This window comes from Lepidochelys olivacea (genome assembly GCF_965140295.1).
Source record: "Lepidochelys olivacea isolate rLepOli2 genome assembly, chromosome: 3".
Taxonomy (NCBI): Eukaryota; Metazoa; Chordata; order Testudines; family Cheloniidae; genus Lepidochelys; species Lepidochelys olivacea.
Window position 1 is genome coordinate 155889846 of NC_140413.1, and position 17303 is coordinate 155907148.

Below are 17303 nucleotides of genomic sequence, written 5' to 3' on the forward strand. Positions count from 1 at the left end.
TGTGATGTTGTAAACAATATATATATATATATATAGTGCTGGCCCAAGTTAAGCGTGGATTCTGTAAGGACTTTATCCTGCTCCTCTTCAGGTCTATGGAAAGATTCCCATTGACTTGAATGGTGCAGGATCAAGAGCTAAGAAAGTAGGTTTCTTGTTGCATATGTAATTTAGAGATGACCCAGGATTTAGACTGAGTAGGTTTACAGTGCTGGGTAAGCACCCTTATTCTCCTACTTTCTCTCTTCCAGCTGGTGTAGTGATTAGCAAATGATGTGGAGTCAGGATTCCTGCCTTCTACTCTCATCTCTGCCACTAATTCCTGAGCAATCTTGGGCAAATCACTTTACTTCCCTGTGCTTCATCTTACCCATTTAAAAGTGGTTATAATAATGTTTATGTACCTCACCAGGATGTTGAAGCTTAATTCATTTATGTGTGTAAAGTGCTTGAGATCCTTGCTTTTAAAGTATGATCTAAGTGCATTCTCTCTTCTCCCTTCCCTTTTCCTGTCTCTTTACTTCCTGCTTGCCCCTATTATCCATCTGTCCATGTCTTTTTCTGACTCTTGATATTTATTTTTTAGGTCTTTAAATATAGAACATTGGTATCAATTCCCGACTTGTCCACAGCTCCAAGCTGTCTAATATGTAGTTATTTAGTGGCTTGTAATTTTCCACTGGCTTTACTTCTCAGCACCAGATCACTGCCGTATACAGTAAGCTCCTTGGTGCCAAAGTACTGGGTGAACCCAGGCAGGTGCAGTTGATTAAACTGACTGAAATGTCCTCGAAGCAATTTTGGATGGTTTCCAACCAATCCATGTCTAGTGTAAACAAGAGACATAATCTGTCTGCGTGTGGAACAGGCCAACAACATTCTAGTGCAGGCTCACGCAAACGCAGTAGATGAAACAGTATCTCACGTCATATTCAGGAGAGCATATTTGCAGATGTGACTTCCAACACACAGTGATATGAAGAGTTGTCTGTAAATATCTTTCCTTTTAAAAAATACACATGGGTATATTTTGCAAATGTTAATACTGTTGAAAGATACAGGCTGAAGACACTGTATACAGCATGTCCTCATGCCATGTATTCTAGGTTAGTGCACATCAGTTCTAGTTAGCAACACTAGTCTTTTAGTAGCTACAGATTAAAAAGGATGCTAACAGTGCAGAAGTTGTGTAATGTGAACAAATGTACATTATAGGTTGATTCAAGATATCAGCAAACTAATTTAACTTGTGACTGCTTGTAAACCAGGCTTGAATTTAGGACAGCAGAGGAAGAAAGCAACTCCACGTACCTGGTCTAACATAAAGTATGGTGCTTTTTTCACTTAGTAATAAATCAAAGACTTAATTTTAATGTAGATTATGCATAACAAGAAAATCAACTGTATTTTGTAACTTCTTTCCCCCCTTCTAGCTATATCTCTAGTCTATAATTATCTGAATCATCATGGCTCACAGGACATGTTGACAAAGGAGCTGTAGCAATTTTTGTAATACTAACAGTGTTGCCTGTTAATATAAAAGGGAGTCAGGTTTAAAGAACAATTTTGGCATTGTTACTGCAAAAAGCAAGATTTAGTCCATAATAAAGAACATAAGCAGTTTGTGGTGCCAAACAATATCCCCCTGAGCCCACAAATTTAATATTTTACATTTATACTGACTTCCACCCATGTATGTCAAGGCACTTTTACAAATATTGAGTCATGCACTTGGGAGGAAAGAAGGGTGAGATGAGAGGTATTATACCTTTCTTTACAGATGGAGAAACAAACACAAAAAGTTGTTTCTTGACCAAGATAACAGGCTTCCTAGGTATATGTCACAACCAAAAATTGTAGCCCATTTCCTGGGTCTAGTCATTCCTCTTTGCATCAACACAACCACACTGGTGTTGGCCTTAGGACCTAACAATCTTCCTACTGATGTTTGACTTCTTAGGGCTAGGTTTTAAAAGAGCTCAGCATAATGGGAGATGCTGGGTACTTTAAAAAAAAATCTAATCTCAGTTGTGTGTACTGAGCACTTGAAAAACTGGCCCTTAGTTTTGCTATCAAGGAAACCTCCAAGTACGTCTTTGTGTATACACTGGACCACAGGTGCCAATATCCACCTCTTCCTTTTTTTAATATCTTTCCTTTCATACAGTGCCACCAATCTTGTCTGAGTTAACCTCTTGCTTCCTCCCCAAACCTGGAAGGATCATAAGCCAGGTGTGACTTTGGTTTAGCAGTGTTTATATTACAAAGACAGTGCTTTCTAAAATGTGAGATCTCACAGTACAAGGCTGCATCTTATCTGTGTTTCTCAACTATGTGAATCACCAGGCTCGTCATACCCGCCCCCCAATACAAATCTTTGACGTGCCACACTACACTCGCAGCTCTAGCACGTTTATGATTTTCTTCTAGCCTCTGTCAGCTGCAGATAAAATTCCAGCTGGGCAAATGATTTTAAAATCAGCCTGGGATGAAAAAGCTTGCCCCATGCACGGCAGCTAGTTCAGGCTTCGGAAAGGTGTCCCGTAGTTACTTGGTCTTAACATCAACTTTGTGTGTGCCCGTGAAAGCAGGGTCTCGTTGTGTAGCGTTTCCATGACTTCTTGTCATTCAGCGAGGAGGAGGAAGGCAGCACTTGGAAAACACATGTATGTGATGGGCATTTCAAAACCTAGAGCCAGGGCAGGGACTCCCCGCTGTGTAGGCACCGCACTGCGCCAATGGTCCAGCAGGCTCCAGCCAGCACAAACCCTTAACGCTGGAGTTCAGTAACGCCAGCTGCCGCTCCTGCCTCCGCAGTACCCCACTATCACTCCCCCGAGACTCAGGGGCACCCAGCTATCCCCCCAGCCCCCTACATAGCCCCCCCCCCGTTGGAGGCGCCCAGCTCTCCCCCCGCCCGCCCGCCCGCCCCTCCCCTTGGGGGTGCCCAGCTATCCCTCCCCCCCCTCCACAGCCCCCCCACCCTTGGGGACGCCCAGCTACTCCCCCCACCCCCTCCACAGCCCCACCCCAGGGACGGAGACGGGGCGGGGCGAGGGCACGTTGGCGGGCGGGGCTGAGCGTCGTGGCGCAGGGGGCGGGGCGAGGGCACGTTGGGGGGGGCGGGGCCTGTGGCGCCGGCGTCGGGTGGCCGGGGGCGGTGCGGGGGCGCGCCGAGCGGGCTGGAGCCGAGCGAGCCGGCCGGGGTGCTCCCCTCTCCCGGTGGCGAGGGTGCGGGCCGCTGCCCGCGCGCGGCGGGGTGAGCCCCGGGCTGCGAGTGGGAGCAGGGAGACGGGGCGGGCGGCGGGCTGGTGCGTGTGGCCGCAGAGAGCGCGTGTGTAGACGCGCTGGGGGGCGGCCGGGGGGCGTGTGGGAGGTCGGGTCCCTCCGGGTCGGTCCTGCGGGTGGTGGGGGGAGTTTACTGCTCCTCGTGGCAGCAGTTCAGTGACCAGCTGGACAAGTGTCCCCAAAGCGGGGGGTGGGGGCAGGCAGAGGTAGGTCCAGTTTCCCTGGTCGCAGTAATTCCTTGCCCGCGTAGCTCACAGCAGGTGCGGAACAGGAGGGGACAGGCGCTGGACATGCCTGGTCTCTGGCTGGGTCAAAGCGGGGCAAGGTGGATTTCCCTGACGCTGCGGTGGGCTCGCCTCCTCTGCATTCTGCTGCTGGGCTGTCTCTCCAGTTAGGTTTATTGATGAATTGCTGAGCCACGTTATTTAAAAAATGAACACCCCGCGAACACTCTCTCCTCTCGTTGTCCTCCCACCCTATGCAAGAGACTGGGCCGTGAAATGGGCTACCCGGCGTGTGTCGGGTCACAGCCCCGGAGTCCCCGTGCACTTCGGTTTCCGTAATTTTACGGGCGTGCTGGGTAGAGCTGGGGGAAAGGTTTTGGGAAAATTGTTTATTGAATGAAAAACGACGTTTTGGTCAATGTGAAGCTGATTGTTCATGAATTCCACACACACAGTTTTGGCTGTTCAAAGCAGCCAGAGGAGAAGGAAGTGGTGGTGGTGGTGATGCTGCAGTCCCTTTCTAACATTCTGACCTTTTAGTCGAGAAGTTAGGGCACACATCTGGGATGTTGGAGACCCAGGTTCAAATATCAGTTCTGGAACAGGCCCAAAACCAATACATTGAAAATTCTGAAAAAGTTCAGATTTGGTATGACCCAAACGAAACTTTTTTTTTGTTTTTGGAGCTGCCACTAAACACAAACAAACAAACAAAAACAAAAAATCAGTTATTTGTTTAGCTTTAATAGTGAGACATACAAGTATTAATATATTAAATTCCACTAAGTATCTTTCTAAGACAGGACTCACTCTGATAATGAGGTTTTATACAGTGTGTCTAGTCATATTGTTAGAGCAGCAGATTGTGTGGGCAACCCTGCCTCCTGTGGTCTCATTTTCCTTTGGTTGCAGGCTGTAAAACAGGTTAAGAATAGCTGAACTTATTCTAATTTGATTGTAGAGTTGCCATTTATGAAGGGATACATACATGTGTGTGGGAGAGGTTGGTGGGAATTTACTAAGGCAGAAAGTGTGGTATTAGAGTGATCAGGGTTTTATTACTTGGTGGTCTGTATTTCAGCTCACTTTAGAGACCATCCAAGAAACAGTGACTTATTTCTAGGAAACAAAGCAGGCAAACTCTCTTCCTTTATAAAAAGAAAAGGAGTACTAGTGGCACCTTAGAGACTAGCCAATTTATTTGAGCATAAGCTTTCGTGAGCTACAGCTCACTTCATTGGATGGTTAGTCTCTAATGTGCCACAAGTACTCCTTTTCTTTTTGCGAATACAGATTAACACGGCTGCTACTCTGAAACCTCTCTTCCTTTATAATTAATCTCTTCTCTAGCTCTAAATGGCCAATAACTTTCGACCTAAGGAATATTGTTTCCCTTATATAATGTGGCTTGCATTTTGGGGTAAATATATTACAACGTGCTCTGTTTACGTCAGTGTATGCATTTTGAGATCTTTGCGTAGCTTCCCCCAATTTATACAAATTTTACAAATTGCTAAAGTGAAGGGATTGGGGGAGTTTCAGGGAACATGTCATACTGTAGGTAAAGTAGTAGGTTTAAAGCATCAGGCTGGATTTCATATTAAAGAGGACACTTTTTAAATTTGAGAAAGTATTATTCCTTGCTACTTTATAAACCCTTTCAGGCTGCATAGATTTCGCCTTCCCATGTTTACATTGAGTATATAGTAATGTAACATAAGATACTACTATGACAGGTTTCAGAGTAACAGCTGTGTTAGTCTGTATTTGCAAAAAGAAAAGGAGTACTTGTGGCACCTTAGAAACTAACCAATTTATTTGAGCATAAGCTTTTGTGAGTTACAGCTCACTTCATCGGATGTTCCGATGACAATGGCTGTAACTCACGAAAGCTTATGCTCAAATAAATTGGTTAGTCTCTAAGGTGCCACAAGTACTCCTTTTCTTTTTGAAGATACTACTATGTAATTCTTATACTTTATTGGATTTGATATGCACTTGGCTCTTGAAACATTATCATGTGTCTGACCTCTGCTACGTAGAAACTGCTGGCTGCTGTTACTTAAAATATTTGCTGTGTACAATACTGTTATCTAACTCTAGAGACCTATGTGTAGCAGCATTTAAATATTACTTGTGTGCATTTTCTTTGCCCAACTGATTTCTGTTGGATTTTTGAGAGGAGGAGATGAACGGCAGTTCAAAGCAACATTGTTAAGGTTGGCAGGCCCAAAGCTTACAAAATTTTTCTGAACTTCTCAGCTACCCAAAATGAAATATTTTATTAAGATTTTTTAAAAAAAGTGAATGGTACAGAGTTTAAGTGTAGAAGTTTCTGATTATCAGGGAATAATATAAAGATTATCAAGAGGTGAGAAGTTCTGTTTAAAAGTGGATGGTGTAAGGAATACATAATCTCCAATACCCCGACTGGGGGTAAAAGGTTAACGGGTCAAAGTACAGACATTGAGATATGAGGTACTACATTGCAAGAAGGCCCAGCTTCTTGGCCTGGAAACCAGTTAACATCCAAGGTGTTGAGTTTTCACATGATGGCTTTCTGCACTGTACTTTTCCCTCTATTCTTCAGAGAGCAGGCAGGATTTTCAAGAATCTTGCTCTCTGAAGTGCTTGGATATCCTGCCTGCTCACAATAGAAGAATTCTTAGGCAAAGGGATGGTTCATTGTGTACACTTGCCATCACAAATAAAAGCACATGTAGTAAATTTTGCCTGAAAAATCTCTAGCACCATTCTAATGTATCTCCTAACCAATTTCCCCCTTATAAATGCTTTCAGTTACCCACCTTTCCAGAGGCCCACATCCAACAGGTACTTTTGAACCTTTAGGATAAAAGATTGTCAACTACAGAAGCACTGGTGCACCAAAACTCTCACTCTTCAGTGTAAAGACAAGGTCTTCTACCTGACCCTCCTTTGATTTGCAAAGACACTGTTCTTATTCTTAACCTGCAAAGGTTAGGAAATCCATGCTTGCTTTTCAACGTTCAAGGCTCTCCTGTAGCCACCTGATGACTCCTTAATTCTTCCTATCATATGCAATGATATTTCCCATTGTCCTTTGAAAACTTTCTTCAGCCACAACTTACATTGTGACAGCAGTTCTTTCCTCATTTCCTCAACTGTCCCTCAGAGTCTTTAAACCACGATTTGAGGACTTCAGTAGCTCAGACATAGGTTAGAGGTTTGTTACCGGAGTGGGTGGGTGAGATTCTGTGTCCTGCGTTGTGCAGGAGGTCAGACTAGATGATCATAATTGTCCCTTCTGACCTTAAAGTCTACGATTCTACAGACCCCCAACTTTCTGATCCTACCAACATCTTTCACTCCAGACTTTATAGGCCATCATGATGATGTAAATATGAGATTTGCTTTTCTATCATGTTCTTGATGGTTATAAAGCAGCCTCCCTCTTAAAATGTGTTCTGACTTATTTGCCCTTATTGGCTGCTGATAAATGTCTTTAATGGTGAGTCCACTTCAGATCTAAGTTGAGAACATGGCAGCCAGCAATGAACTGTGCTTGGTGCTGAAGGAGAAAAGGTTTTTACTTGGTTTAAGGTCAACATCTTCAATCCATTTTAAAAACTTACAATTTAATATTTTAGAAGGTGGATTGGTCTGAGAACATTCTGGTAGTGTGGGCCTCTCAAACAAGGCAGTGACTTTATTTAGGGAGTCATCAAAAGAAGCCCGACTAGCCTGATGCATGTGTGGTATGCATAAAACAACAATAGATACATTAATAAATAATACATTGTCAAAAGTGACCCCCACTTGTTCCTTCTCCATTCATTCAGGAAAAAGCCTAGATAAATAGATGAATCTTAATAATAACAAATGGGCCCGGAAGCTCAACAAATTCTAGCTCTGTCAGACAAACTGAATAAGTGAATTTCTGAGTCCAGTGCCCTACAACCAGTCTTCATAGTAGAGATTGCATTAGAAGGTGCACAAACATCAGTGATGAATACATTATAAATAAGGCTATGATTTAATCACGGGTATTTTTAGCAAAAGTCATGGACAGGTCAGGGGCTAGAAACAAAAAATCCCATGACCTGTCCACGACTTATACCATAAATACCCCTGATTGAATCGTGGGGGGCCCACAGCACCAGTGGCAGTGGGGGGAAGCTCTGGAGGCCCCGCTGCCACTCTGGCTGCAGCAGAGGCGGGAGCCCCGGCCACCCCAGGACTCCTGCTCTGGGATCACTGTCCTGGCTGCCCCGGGATTGCTGCTGGGAGCCACCGAGTTGCTCCTGCTACCCTTGGGACTGCTGCTCAGGTGTTTCCCGGGGCAAGCTGCACAGGCTGCTGCTTAGGTAGTCTCCGGGGCCAGCTGCCTGGGGCTGCCAGAGCAGTGGCCAATACAGCTGGCCCTGGGGCCAGCCACACTGGCCACTGAAGAAGTTACGGAGGTCACAGGAAGTCACAGAATCCATGACTTCCTCGACCTCTGTGACAAATATGGAGCCCTTATCATAAATTCCTATATAAGAGGTGTACACATTGACTTCCAAAAATGCATAGAATACTCACGGAGCTGACTGAGGAGATATCTGAGCCATTAGTGATTATCTTCAAAAAGCATGGAAGACGGGAGAGATTTCAGAGGACTGGAAAAGGGCAAATATACTTCCAGTCTATATAAAGGGAAATAAGGACAACCTGGGGAATTACATACTGGTGAACTTAACTTCAGTACCTGGAAAGATAATGGAACAAATAATTAAGCAATCAGTTTGCAAACACCTGTAAGATAATAAGGTGATAAGTAACAGTCAGTGTGGATTTGTCAAGAACAAATCATGTCAAACCAACCTAATAGCTTTCTTTGGGAGGGTAACAAGCCTTGTGGATGCGGGGGAAGCAGTAGATGTGGTATATCTTGACTTTAGTAAAGCTTTTGATACTGTCTCGCATGACGTCATAAACAAACTAGGGAAATACAACTTAGATGGAGCTACTATAAGGGGGTGCATAACTCGTTGGAAAACAGTTCGCAGACAGTAGTTATCAGTGGTTCATAGTCAAGCTGGAAGGGCATACAAAGTGGGGTCCCACCGGGCTCAGTTCTGGGTCCAGTTCTGTTCAGATTTTCATCAGTGATTTAGATAATGTCATAGAGAGAACACTTATAAAGTTTGCGGATGATACCAAGCTGGGAGGGGTTGCAAGTGCTTTGGAGGATAGGATTAAAAGTCAAAATGATCTGGACAAACTGGATAAATGGTTTGAAGTAAATAGGATGCAATTCAGTAAGGACAAATGCAAACTACTCCACTTTGGAAGGAACAGTCAGTTGCGCGCACACACACAAAATGGGAAATGACTGCCTATGAAGGAGTGCTGGAGAAAGGGATCTAGGGGTCATAGTGGATCACAAGCTAAATATGAGTGAATAGTGTAACACTGTTGCAAAAAAAGCAAACGTCATTCTGGGATGTATTTGCAGTTTTGTAAGCAAGACATGAGAAGTTTTAGAGTAACAGCCGTGTTAGTCTGTATTCGCAAAAAGAAAAGGAGTACTTGTGGCACCTTAGAGACTAACCAATTTGTTTGAGCATGAGCTTTCGTGAGCTACAGCTCACTTCATCGGATGCATACCGTGGAAACTGCAGAAGACATTATATACACACAGAGACCATGAAACAATACCTCCTCCCACCCCACTGTCCTGCTGGTAATAGCTTATCTAAAGTGATCATCAAGTTGGGCCATTTCCAGCACAAATCCAGGTTTTCTCATCCCCCCCCCCCCCCATACACACACAAACTCACTCTCCTGCTGGTAATAGCCCATCCAAAGTGACCACTCTCCCTACAATGTGCATGATAATCAAGGTGGGCCATTTCCAACACAAATCCAGGTTTTCTCACCCCGCCACCCCCATACACACACAAACTCACTCTCCTGCTGGTAATAGCCCATCCAAAGTGACCACTCTCTTCACCTGCGGAAGTGAAGAAACAGATTGATAGAGCCAGAAGAGTTCCCAGAAGTCACCTACTACAGGACAGGCCTAACAAAGAAAATAACAGAACGCCACTAGCCGTCACCTTCAGCCCCCAACTAAAACCCCTCCAACGCATTATTAAGGATCTACAACCTATCCTGAAGGATGACCCAACACTCTCACAAATCTTGGGAGACAGGCCAGTCCTTGCCTACAGACAGCCCCGCAACCTGAAGCAAATACTCACCAACAATCACATACCACACAACAGAACCACTAACCCAGGAACCTATCCTTGCAACAAAGCCCGTTGCCAACTGTGTCCACATATCTATTCAGGGGACACCATCACAGGGCCTAATAACATCAGCCACACTATCAGAGGCTCGTTCACCTGCACATCCACCAATGTGATATATGCCATCATGTGCCAGCAATGCCCCTCTGCCATGTACATTGGTCAAACTGGACAGTCTCTACGTAAAAGAATAAATGGACACAAATCAGATGTCAAGAATTATAACATTCATAAACCAGTCGGAAAACACTTCAGTCTCTCTGGTCACGCAATCACAGACGTGAAGGTCGCTATCTTACAACAAAAAAACTTCAAATCCAGACTCCAGCGAGAAACTGCTGAATTGGAATTCATTTGCAAATTGGATACTATTAATTTAGGCTTAAATAGAGACTGGGAGTGGCTAAGTCATTATGCAAGGTAGCCTATTTCCCCTTGTTTTTTCCTAACCCCCCCCCCCCCCGACGTTCTGGTTAAACTTGGATTTAAACTTGGAGAGTGGTCAGTTTGGATGAGCTATTGCCAGAAGGAGAGTGAGTTTGTGTGTGTGTGTGTGCATGGGGGTGGGGGGGTGAGAAAACCTGGATTTGTGCTGGAAATGGCCCACCTTGATTATCATGCACATTGTAGGGAGAGTGGTTACTTTGGATAAGCTATTACCAGCAGGAGAGTGAGTTTGTGTGTGTGGTTTTTGGAGGGGGGTGAGGGGGTGAGAGAACCTGGATTTGTGCAGGAAACGGCCCACCTTGATTATCATACACATTGTGAAGAGAGTGGTCACTTTGGATGGGCTATTACCAGCAGGAGAGTGAGTTTGTGTGTGTATGGGGGTGGGGGTGAGAAAACCTGGATTTGTGCTGGAAATGGCCCAACTTGATGATCACTTTAGATAAGCTCTTACCAGCAGGACAGTGGGGTGGGAGGAGGTATTGTTTCATGGTCTCTGTGTGTATATAATGTCTTCTGCAGTTTCCACAGTATGCATCCGATGAAGTGAGCTGTAGCTCACGAAAGCTCATGCTCAAATAAATTGGTTAGTCTCTAAGGTGCCACAAGTACTCCTTTTCTTTTTGCGAAGACATGAGAAGTAATTCTTCCACTCTACTGTGCACTGATACAATCTCAACTGGAGTATTGTGCCCAGTTCCAGGCACCACATGTCAGGAAAGATATAGACAAATTGGAGAAAGTCCAGAGAAGAGCAACAAAAATGATTAAAGGTCTAGAAGACATGAGCTATGACGGAAGATTAAAAAAATTGGGTTTGTTTAATCTGGAGAAGAGAAGATTGAGAGGGGACATAATCAGTGATGAGCTGCCAAAATCTTAACAACTGGTTCCCTCCTCTCCCCACGAGGGGGTCGTTGCCCACTCCCGCCCCCCCGGGACTCCTGCCCCATCCAACCCCCTGCATTCCTTGACGCTCCCCCCTCCCCGGGACTCCTGTTCCATCCACCTCCCTCCCCTGTCCCCTGACTGCCCCCAGAACTGGGCAGAAGGGTCTCGTGGGCCACCGTAGTGGGTGCCCACCACGCCCCGCCTCTAAGAGCCAGAGGGACCTGCGGGGAGGCGAGGTGGGGAGCCCTGGCAGTGCTTACCTGAGGTGGCTCCCAGGAAGCATCCGGCAGGTCCCTCTTGCTCCTAGAGGCCGGGTAGCATAGCTGCGGGGGAGTGGGGGGAGCGGCCACTACCCCATTGATCACATCAAAAGTGGTGCCTTAGGCACCGACTTGCTGGGTGCTCCGGGGCTGGAGCCCCCACGGGGAAAATTTGGTGGGTGCAGAGCACCCACCAGCAGCTCCTCGCCCCAGCTCACCTCTGCCTCCTCCCCTGAACGTGCTGCCCCACTCTGCTTCTCCACCCTTCCTGGCTTCCCGCGAATTAGCTGTTCTCGTGGGAAGCTGGGGAAGGCTGAGAAGCAAGCAGTGGCTTCGCGCTCAGGCCCAGGGAGGCGGAGGCAAGCTGGGGCGGGAAGCGGTTCCCCTGCGCGCCCCCCGAGTTACCTGCTGCGGTGCGAGCGGCCCACCTCGCGCCTCCCCCCCTCCGCCCCAGCTCACCTCCTGTCCGCCTCCCTGGGCCTGAGCGCTAAGCCGCCGCCTGCTTCTCAGCCCTCCCAGGCTGCCTGCGCAAACAGCTGATTCGCAGGAAACCTAGGAGGGGGCGCGGAGAAGCAGAGCGGGGCAGTGCGTTCAGAGGAGGAGGTGGAGCAGAGGTGAGGTGAGGTGAGCTGGGGCTGGGCGGGGAGCTGCCGCTGGGTGCTCTACACCCACCAAATTTTCCCCGTGGGTGCTCCAGCCCCGGAGCACCCATGGAGCTGGCGCCTAAGGCGCCACTTTTGGCCGGTTGTTAAATTTAGAAGCCCTTTTTGAACCCTCGCTGGACAACCGATTCTAAAAGGGCTTCTAAATTTAACAACCAGTTCCAGTGAACCGGTGCGAACCGGCTCCAGCTCACCACTGGACGTGATAGTTTTCAAGTACATAAAAGTTTGTTACAAGGAGGAGGATGAAAAATTGTTCTCCTTAACCTCTGAGCATAGGACAAGAAGCAGTGAGCTTAAATTGCAGCAAGGGCGGTTTAGGTTGGACATTAGGAAAAACTTCCTAACTGTCAGGGTGATTAAGCACTAGAATAAGTTGCCTAGGGAAGTTTTGGAATCTTCATTATTGGAGATTTTAAAGAGGAGGTTGGACAAACACCTGTCAGGGATGGTCTAGATAATACTTAGTCTTGCCATGAGTGCAGGGGACTAGACTAGAAGACCTCTCAAGGTCCCTTCCAGTCTTACAATTCTATGATTCTGTGATTGTGATCTACTAACTTTATGTAGAATCTACCCTGTTTAAACTTCACACCTAACTATTTAGGCCTTAGTGTTCTTTTGATTGGTATATGTGACAGAACTATATAACTGATGATTATGTTACTCTTTCTGTGAATAGAAGTTTACAGAGTCACTAGCTAGATGTTTTTACTCAATAGCCAGAAGTAAGTGTAGTGATCCATAGGGATGGGATGTCTCTGTGGGTTTTTTTGTTTTTGGAGAAAACACTTTGAAATTGTGGTATTTTAGTAATATATCTAACTTTTCAGGAAGTAAACATGATTGGAAACCATTTCATTTGCATGAGAAGTTTAGGGAAGCAGAAAGTAGTAACCCTTGTGTTATGGCACCTGAATTCTTGTAAAAAGTGTTATGGTACCTTTAAGTGTGAGTGCCCAGGACCTAGGTTTTCAGTTTCTCATCCAAAAGATAGTATTTCCAGTAGCACAGTTACCCTAGCAGAATGATGGTTGTTTTGACTCAGTTCGGAGAATTAGTGCCAGCTCCTATGGTGCTTGCTAAGGTGGGTATTCTCTTCTACATTTACTGACCAAGTCTCATTTGATCCTGTTCAGTTTATAAGATTGGACTAGATTGCAGCCTGGCTAATAGAAACTGTAATTAATCATGCTGTTGACTATTTCTGTATGGCCATTTGATTTTAATTATTATTTTTACTAGGTTATTCTGGGTTTAGAAGGTTGGCTGGAAGTACTGGAGGTTACAGCACGGTAAGTACACTGTTTTAAAATTTGGGGCAGGCAAGTTGGGAAGGGAACTGATATGGAGGCAGGCAGGGCAGGGAGGGGCACAGGGAAATTTAGGCAAGGCTCAGGAATGAATCAGTCCATGAGAGTTGGCGCTGTCCGTGGGAAGATTAACATGGTGAGAACACTTCCCATATTTGGGAGAGGGAGCAGGTAGATTGACTGGTTTCTTGTTTGTGGGGGCAGGAAAGGGAGGTGAAGCTTGAGATGAGAATGCTGAAGATGAGTAATAATTAGCACTTCACATTTTCATAAGGGTGTACAGACATTACACATTACAGCATGCCTGTGAACTATGGCAATATCTCTTCGACCATTTCACAGATGGAGAAACTGAGACAAGGATTTTAAATGACTTCCCTAAAACAATAAAGCCAATCCATGACAGACAGGATTACAACTTGGGTGTGGTGTTCCCAGGAGCATGCTCAAGCTACTAGTTTGTACTTATTATCACAAAACTTTAATAATTACAATCTTTTGCATGTTTCAAAAAGGAAAGAGATGAACTTCAGTGTAAATCACTGTTTATAGTTGTGTATTGTAATAGAATGTAGCCTACAGTATTTGGAGTGGGTTTTTTCTCTTTGTTTAAGGTGGCTTTCTAGAAGATGACCATAGAGGATCTCCCAGAACCTTCCCAAGAAGGAGATTCATTGATTGAAAGATATCAGTTTTTATTCCCAGGCTCTGAAACATCAGTTACTTTTTCAGTTGCAGCAGCACCAATGCCTTCGGACTGTGGTATGTATATTTATAGAAGGCAAGAGTTTGTGGAACTACTTTGAGATCATGTGCAGTGCCTGAGTTTAAGAGAGGGAAGTGAGATAAAAAGAATACCATCAATTTAAAAATTATATTTCTCTTTGAAAATGTATCTACAGTTTATTACAAGTAATACCTGAAATTTCTACAAGTTAAATTAGTGGAAAAAATTATTTTCTAGTTTGTGCATTTCAAAGCACTTTGTTTTCAGTTGGTTTTGCTATTTCTTCTGTACATTCAGTCAGCGTGACCTTTCCCTGGTTTTTGTAGGCTCCTCCCCCATCAACACGGAAGTGAAAGTTGTCAAAATTAAAAAAAAAAAAGTGCTGTAAATCCACAAAAATTGGCAGGTTGACTCGGGTGCAGTGCCTGAAAATATTTTAAAATCACTTTTAAGAATTGACCAGTTTTCTAGTGAATGAGGCCCCATAACTACTCCATTTTCGAAACACACAGTGGGACTTTGTGGGAAAGAAAACTTCCATTGGAAATATTGTGCTCATTACTAAGGAGAACAGTATCACTTACATCAAGATAGTATCTCAAAAAGGCAAATTCCACTATTAAATTGTCTTTATATTCATCCTTTGAAAATAGAGTTATATATTTGAAACAGGTTAAATAAATATCATCCCATTTGATTTAGTGATTAATTGGAAATATTTAAGAAAATCTCTACCCTCCCTTCAGATATCAAGGGTGCTTGGGAGGTGTGAAAAGCTATCTTTCAATTCTGGTTTCCCCAGACATTGATTCCATATAACATCTTTATTTTACTTCCATGCTGCTGAACACTGTAGTATTCTGTGTTCAGGAGAATTAATGTTCTTGAGACCAACCTCTGTTGCTGGTGTGAGGATCTGGGATTTAAGGTTTGAAGGATTGAACGTGCTGTATTTTAATATGTGAATATATATCTTTCAATACTTAGTCCCACCCTTTTTGATAGATTTACTTACTCAATGAGCCAATCATTTGTGCGAGTGATGCTGGCCTAGATTGCCTGTTTTTCCACGTCTCCCTCAAGTACCTCCCTGGTCTCTCCCATTCTGCACCCGGTATGTGGGGGGAAAAACTTCCCATCTGAATATGTAAAGGCAGGCACCACTCTATCCTACATCTTTCCTTAGAATCTTCTTGTGATATGGAGGCAGGCAGAGCAGGGAAAGGATACAAGTCACCACCATCTGGCACTAGTTAGGCAAGTGGTCAGAAGCGGGACTTCTGTTGTTCTGCTGAACTTTGTTTAAATGTAACCTCATCTGATCTCCCATACCACCTTGTTTCTGTTTTGTCCACCTGTTGAAGTCTGTCTGTCAAACCCAAATTGTGAGCTCTCTGGGTCAGGAACTGTTTTCTTTGTTACTTTGCACAATGAGGCTGGATCCATGTTTGGGGTTCTAGGCAATTCCCTAATGTAAACAATATGGAGGTTTGCTCTGTTATTTATAGATCCCTATATACGACTTGGTGTTCAAAGTTTTGTTTTTTTGTTATTTAAAGTGCAGTTACATGCTGAAAGGACTCTGTAAAAATTGAGTCGTGGGGTTCATATTTGTTCTCTAACTTTCCATAGACAAGTTGCTCAGTTTACCGGTCAAAAACATAATTTCTTTTTACTACCAGCACCACAAACTCAGTCTGGGATCTGAAAGTTTAACTTGTACCCTTTCTGGTTTGTACATTATTTAACTCTAATGCTTCTACATTCAGATAACAATTTCATCGTGCTTCCAGAGCTGTATGAAGCTATCAGGAATAAAAAGTAATAACTTTTATTTGTATCAAAATAATAAACAGATTTGAATACACACAGTGAGTCTGAACTCTACCGTACCAGCTTTATTCCAGCTTCACTCTGAAACACTGTTTTTAACCTATTATAAAACTGTAATGAAGAGAATCAGGACCAGTGAGCAGAACTGTCAATAATATAGTTATAACTTCTTCTGTCAGAGGATCTCAAAGCATTTAACAAATATTTATTTATTCCTCAACTCTATTGGAGATTTAAGTGTGGCATGTGGTATTTTCATTTTAGATTTTGGGGAAACTGAGGCAGGGGACGATGAAGGGCATTATCCTCTTTTCATTGAATGTGAAGAGACTTTCAAAAAGTCTCACAGGGCATTAGTAGTAAAAACCCAGCCCTGTTGACTTGCAGTCCCATGCTTTAGTCATTAGATTATGTAGCCTCTGTGATGAGTACAATGATACCATTTTACAGTCACCTGTTTAACCATAACCATACCAAAATGATAGTTATTGCTGCTCAGCTTGGGTACTCTCTCTGATTACCTCATTATGGTATCTAGATCTTAGCTTCAGCAATGTGTGTGTGCCTTGAGAGAGCAGGTATTGGGTAAGAACCAAGGGTATTGGATCTGCTTTTTTAGCCTCCTATCAGATCCTTTCTTCCTGAATATGGTGGTGGTTGTGCTGTTTATCTGTCAGGATTATAAAACCTTTTACTGTTTACTGGCATGGATATCATAGTTGGTGAACTGGTATACGCTTTTTATTAGTTTCTCTCCTCAGTATTTGTTTAGAATACTATAGCTTTTTTTTACCCAAATGGTTATTACGTTATATTAAAAAGTTGCCTTCCAGTACATAATAGAGAAACAACTTCCTAGCAGGTTTCAGAGTAACAGCCGTGTTAGTCTGTATCCGCAAAAAGAACAGGAGTACTTGTGGCACCTTAGAGACTAACACATTTATTTGAGCATAAGCTTTTGTGGGCAAAAACCCACTTCACCGGATGCATGCAGTGGAAAAAACGGAAGGAAGATATATATGTACACAGAGAACATGAAACAATGGGTGTTATCATACACACTATAACGAGAGTGATCAGTTAAGGTGAGCTATTACCAGCAGGAGGGGAAAAAAAAACAAACCTTTCGTAGTGATAATCAAGATGGGCCATTTCCAGAAGGTGACAAGAACGTGTGAGGAACAGTTGGGGGGGGGGGAATAAACATGGGGAAATAGTTTTACTTTGTGTAATGACACATCCATTCCCAGTCTTTATTCAAGCCTAATTTAATGGTGTCTAGTTTGCAAATTAATTCCAATTCAACAGTCTCTCGTTGGAGTCTGTTTTTGAAGTTTTTTTGTTGAAGAATTGAGAGATCTGTACTTGAGTGACCAGGGA

The 17303-nt window shown here is 44.0% G+C and overlaps 1 protein-coding gene across 2 annotated transcripts in view; it reads left to right on the top strand.

Moving 5' to 3' along the window:
• Nucleotides 1-3144: 3144 nt before the first annotated feature.
• The window catches only part of CLIP4 (CAP-Gly domain containing linker protein family member 4), a 58320-nt gene continuing 44161 nt past the window's right edge, over nt 3145-17303 (top strand). For both annotated transcript variants that reach the window (XM_084624861.1, XM_084624862.1), the window contains exons 1-3: nt 3145-3259; nt 13296-13345; nt 13978-14125. In XM_084624861.1, coding sequence (XP_084480987.1) covers nt 13993-14125 — 133 coding nt within the window. In that variant the 5' untranslated portion in view covers nt 3145-3259; nt 13296-13345; nt 13978-13992. The remainder of the gene's footprint in view (nt 3260-13295; nt 13346-13977; nt 14126-17303) is intronic.